The following is a 6,000-nucleotide window of genomic DNA, read 5'->3' as shown; positions in this document are numbered from 1 at the left end:
TGCCTCAGGGACACAGCAGGGGGACAGGCTGCTCCTGACGCTAATCAGCAAAGCACTCTGAGGTTTGGTGCCCAAGCAGAAATGAAAAGTTTCAAGGGGTAGATTTTGGGAGCTATCTGGGGGCAAGAGACCGTGCAAACTTGCCGTACCCTCACCAGGAATTTTCACTCTACCGGTGAGTTCAAATAGCTCCCAACAACCGAGTCTTATTAAAAACTCTAATATGTGCAACTTAAACCTGAAATAATTTTCCTATTTCTTTAAAAACCTTCCCCATGAAACGGTTCACAGGTTTGGCCAAAGGTAAATGAAAACTTCTGCATAATCAGTGAGCATGAGTTTTAATCATTTTTAATAAAGTTCAGGACTTGGAGTTGCAGCCAATGATTTATTTCTTCCACGTGGATCTATACACTGTTGTGAAATAACCTCTTCACCACAACAATCATTAAAACTAAGCAGTGAAATGCACTGGATCACGGCACCTAGGGAGGCCAAAGTTTAAAAAGAGAATGAGGCGTGTTTTATCTCCTGGCTCTCTGCACAGACACTCTTCATAATTTCTAGAGACAATTTTGTACCAAAAAAAAAAATCACTGGGCAATATTTTCATATTTACAGTCTCTAAATTTTCTAATTTTGTGAATATTGTTATAAATGGCATACGATTTATAAAATTTTAAAATTTAAATTACAAATGTTCTGGCAGCTATAATACAGTCATAGCAGAAAACAGACAAGTCTCTTATTGATGACAGGTGTCATCACAGAAATTTGCAGAACACTGTCCCTGGTTACTAGTGACAATGACCAGCACAGTCCTGCCCTAGGCGTCGGTATGAAATGAGGTGGAGTCATGACAGACATCTAGGCCAAGGGCTTTTGGGGAGACGGAAACATAGGCACCGACTTACTTGATTTCTATAAATATTGCTTTTTAAAAAACTATCTTAAAAATATATAAGCATATTTCCTTTGTAATTGTCATATGGGAAAATATAAAAGGTAAAATATCCCCTCATGCAAGAAGTCTTTCATTTTGGTTTGAATTTTTTAAAACTTTTATTTATTTTTGAGAGGCAGAGAGAGACAGAGGATGAGCAGGGGAGGGGCAGGGAGACAGAGGGACACACAGAATCGGAAGCAGGCTCCAGGCTCTGAGCTGTCAGCACAGGGTCCTATGTGGGGCTTGTGGGGCACAAACGCGAGATCATGACCTGAGCTGAAGTCGGAGGCTTAACCAATTGAGCCACCCAGGCGCCCCCGGTTTGAATTAAAAAAAAAATAGGTGTTAATTCTTAGAAGGAATTAATCTATCATCAAAGTTTTTCCTAAGAGTTCATTTACAGCACAAACTGGCAAAATATATAAGAAATTAGTTTGCTTCGGGAAGTACAGAAAGGCTCTTTTCATCCCACATTAAAAACTTCAGGGAGAAGATTAGAGTTTCCACCAAAAATAGGAACTAAAAGGTGATTTCTTACAATTAGCAAATATGTATGTCATGCAATTCTCTAATGAGAACCCAAGAAAATGGCACCTTTCTTTTAATGTGAATATTTCTGAATAAAGCTCCGGGCTGCCTTGAGCAGCCTTTGTCGCTAGCAACAGAGGTGTATGTCAGTCAGTCTGGTGTATGACATTCTGTCTGATTAGTTGTCAAAGTATTTCCTTCTACCTTCACTGCAATGACCTTAGCTTTTTCGAAGAAGATTTCATACAATCACCCCGTTGAATGAAAACTACACAAAAAGTTGTGCTCACAAACTGCTGGGCAACACAAACCTGGTGGACGAAATCTCTAAAGAGACCTGAGGACAATGAGAGTCATTTCACAATAAAATTATTAATTTAATCCAGAATACAGGAAAGTCTTGCTAGAATTTGTAAGTAGAGGTAAACACCAAAAAAAAAGAAAGAAAGAAAGAAAGAAAATCATCTATCAGAATGTAAGCAGTTTATGAATGTAAACATGTATGTTTGAATATGGACACATATTGATCATGCGACAGATCCCCCAAAACAGTTCATTTTGTTGGCTTTGTCTGATCGACCCACATCTGTCACCCATGCTATGAATTCAGGAAGGCAGTGCAGAACATCAGCACACTGTGTTTTCAAGAGAGCACACTATTATTTATTACAAACTCTTTGCAGATACCTGCTTTGAAGAGAAACATGTGAAGCGACTTCTTTCAGTAGAGGCGGAATAACGTATTACACTAAATTCAGAACTAGCTTAGATTTTGAAATACAGGCTCTGCGCCGTAAACTGAAATTTCATCCACATTCATCTTTGGAGGAAAAAAGTTTTGATTGGGAAAAAGGCTTTTAAAGGCTGACAGAATTCACGACAAGGGTTCTGAAGGCTCCTTGGAAACCAAATTGTTCTTAAAAAATAACTTTGATGAGTTAAGTGCAAATGAATCAGAAACATATGGATTAAATTTCCCTTAAAATACACGAGGGCTTAACAATTAGAGGAAATGTGCCTGGTAAAGTACATTTGAGAAATGTTCCAAAACATATTTCAAAATGTTTGAGAAATAGCTTGAGGTATTTTACAAATTGCAAACGAGGTTTGATTCACCCATCTCTAATTACATAATAATTACTAACACTGTAGTTTAAGATTTGTGTTCTGTAATACAGTAGTCATAGCAGGATTAGGTTATTTGTCTAAAGAAGTTCTTCAATATGTGCTAACTGAAAGCATCCTGAACATTCAGAACTGAACTCAGCTCTGGGACAGTGCTTCAAGTACAGACCCCGAGCCTGGGGCCGAGGACACGGGGCAGCTCTCCTGTGGCGGCGATGATCATGTGCGCAGCTTGTGACCCTGGAGCTGCCATCAGTGGGCAGAGCACTGTCTGGGATCTTATTAATAAAAGTAACTGATGAAGCTTTATGTCGCTTAAGTTGGTGTCTAAATACAATTTGTGGAAACTCTTAGAATGACTGGTTCATATAATAAAGTCCCGAAAAACAAGTAGGTATATTTTACCCTCTGATAACAGCAAATGAAAATGACATTCTCCAATTCCTTTTAATCCCACAACACAAGAGCCTAAAAGTCTCCTGGTAAAAAACAAAAACAAAAACATTATAGGAAAGAGAAGATAAGAGTGATTTATAACCTCAGAAAAATGAGTGAATGTAATATTTATTTCAAGAATGGAATACTTTTGCATTTACACTGTTTAATCTTGGAAAATGGCAAAGAAATGGGCTCTAGAACTAAACTGACTGAATTCCATTCCTTCTTCCACTTCTTAGGGGCCAAATGACTAGAGCAAGTCACTCTCTAAACCTGTTTCCTCTTCTGCAAAAAGAGAATAACAGTGAATCTTAGAGCTAATGTACTGATTTAATAAAACAATGAAGGTAAGGTGAAGGGTCTGGCACACAGCAAACGTTATAAATGTTAGTTCCAATCGACGACATCAATTCAACTTCTATTTCTTATTTTTAACCATCACTAACCAGTCTGGGCTTCAGGGCTTGAAGGTCCTTAAGACACGTCTTGCTGTCTGGCTTGCTTTCTTTACAGCTTATCTGCCGCATTCTTCCAGGTCAAAAATAGATACAAGTCCTATTTCCTGGTTCAAAATGTGATCTTGAATACACATCGTACTCTTTCTCTGGGTTTGGGTCTTTCAGCGTAAGATGAGGGAACTGGACCAAGTCATTTGCTCCCAATTTCATGTCCCGGCACCCTGGGCTGTGGCTGAGCACCCCTCAGAACTTACATGCAAGGTCCACAGAAGATTTTAGAAAACTTAAACTTCGAGAAGAGTTGGCCATAAAACTTTCCTGACCATAAAGAGAATAGGAAGTTCAGGACTGAACACCATCCTGGTGTGGCAGGTGCCGGGTGGACAGCACAGAGCCGGACACATCCCAGGTGGACCCCCGTGTCTGTTTAGGTCAGCTGCAGCTGCCTGAGGTCATGTCCAGCCAGGAAAGTGGCTTCCAGAATCTGAGTGTGAGTTGACAGTCCATGGGGCCTTTCTGGCTACCCATTTGCAAGGCAGCAGCCGACGCTGGCCAGACGATGCCTACACCTCTCCTCCCAGTTTCCAACTCAATTCCTGTCTTCACTGGGCAAAGGCCCCAACATTCAAGTCCTGCCACGTGAGCCCGTCCCCATGACGCTGGAGAAAGTAGCAAGGACCAAAGGGAGTGGAAAGGCTCTAGCTACAAATGTTTCCTACTTTGTGTCCCATTTACCTAATTCTTTTCCTTGGTAGCCTGTAATGGAGCAGGCTCAGTAATGGTCTAGCAAGAAGATGGGTGCGGCCGTGGGGTTAAATGGGTGCTGGGAGCCTTCCAGCTAGACTGATGCTCCAACTCCGTTACAACATAATCAGGCACACACATCTACTTGGCACTGGGGGCTGCCAGCAACACTTCTGGGCACCAGAGATAAAGCTGCAAAGACCATGCACAGCCTAGAGAAATGACACACAGTCCAGAGCTCAGAGACCGCAGCCCCCTACCCGTCCTCACCCTCCAATGGCTGCCCTCCTGAACTTACCCAGAATTCTAACAAGCCCAACAACTCTTTCACTCGGTTCACTACATACTGGAGGCAGGACCTGGAAGGGGAAGACAGGCTGTTGGCCTGATAACAGTAGAGTACAAATGCTGTAAGAGCAAACGCCAAAACGCAAAGGCGAGTGAGTGACAGGTAGGAACACACTGCTGCCCCCCTCCCCCTCCCCCAGCTGCTGAGGATAGCGTGTCTTCAGGATCTCTCTGAATCACAAAGAAAAGGTGAAGTTCCAGTTCTCTGTTTTACAAAGTCGGAGGACGAGTGTGTTATCTTTTGGCAAGATTTCAATAAAAACCAACTAAAAATAGATGAGCATATGAGGAGGTGCTCCACATGTCGGCACAGGCCTGGGAATCACAGCAGCAATGTTGCACCAGAATGCGCTTCTCAGAGAGGCATGATCACAACCCTGACAACCCCAAGTGCCAGAGAGGATGTGGGACAGCCCGAACGCTTATGCGTTCCTGGCAGGAAGGCAACCTGGGACAGCGCACGCGGAGTATGCTGTGGCAGCTTCTTGCACAATTAAACCTACTCCTCAGCATATTCCAGCCATCGCGTTCCCGGGTATTTACTCGAATGAGCTGAAAACTTATGTCCACACAAAAACCTGTACATGAATGCTTCTAGCAGTTTCTGGCAATTTCTAAAACTTGGAAACAACCAACAAAGTGGAACATCCCTGAGAAGAAGAAATGAACTTGTGCCACCAAGAGACCTGGAAAAACCTTAAGTGTATTGTTGTTAAGTAACTCAGTGCTTGCCAGGGGTTAGGGGAGGGGGAAAGATGAACAGAGCCAGAAGGATTTTTAGGGCACTGACACTATTCTGGATGATCCTGTGATGGTGCATATATGACCTTAGACTTTTATCAAAACCCACTGTCCCGCACAGAGTGAACTTTAATGTAAACTATCCACTTCAGTAATTAAGAATAACGTATCAACACTGATTCAAGTGTAACAAATATACGACACTAAAGCAAGATATTAATAAAAAGGACTTGAAGCATTGTGGGTTGGCGGAGGGGGAGCAAAGAGGAAGGAAGAACTTTCTTCACTTTAATTTTTCTATAAACTGGGGCACCTGGGTGGCTTGGTTGGTTGAACGTCCGACTTTGGCTCAGGTCATGATCTCACGGTTCGTGGGTTCGAGCCCCGCGTCGGGCTTTATGCTGACAGCTCAGAGCCTGGAGCCTGCTTCCAATTCTGTGTCTCCCTCTCTCTCTGCCCCTCCCCTGCTCATGCTGTCTCTCTCTATCTCTCAAAAATAAATAAAAAACATAAAAATACTTAAAAATTTTTTTCTTTAAACCTAAATATGCTCCAAAAATAAAGTCCATGAATTTAAAAAACTGTTTTGGGGGGCGCCTGGGTGGCTCAGTTGGTTAAGCATCTGGCTTCAGCTCAGGTCATGATCTCTCGGTTCGTGGATTCGAGCCCCGC

General features: G+C 42.4%; 1 protein-coding gene across 2 annotated transcripts in view; it reads right to left on the bottom strand.

The window, feature by feature from the left end:
* Positions 1 to 335: 335 nt before the first annotated feature.
* KATNAL1 (katanin catalytic subunit A1 like 1) overlaps positions 336 to 6,000 on the bottom strand; it is a 93,723-nt gene continuing 88,058 nt past the window's right edge. For both annotated transcript variants that reach the window (XM_029936892.1, XM_029936891.1), the window contains exon 12: positions 336 to 485. In XM_029936892.1, the coding sequence (XP_029792752.1) occupies positions 455 to 485 (31 nt within the window). In that variant the 3' untranslated portion in view covers positions 336 to 454. The remainder of the gene's footprint in view (positions 486 to 6,000) is intronic.

This window comes from Suricata suricatta, chromosome 4 (genome assembly GCF_006229205.1).
Source record: "Suricata suricatta isolate VVHF042 chromosome 4, meerkat_22Aug2017_6uvM2_HiC, whole genome shotgun sequence".
Lineage (NCBI taxonomy): Eukaryota > Metazoa > Chordata > Mammalia > Carnivora > Herpestidae > Suricata > Suricata suricatta.
This window is presented reverse-complemented; position numbering and strand designations above follow the sequence as displayed.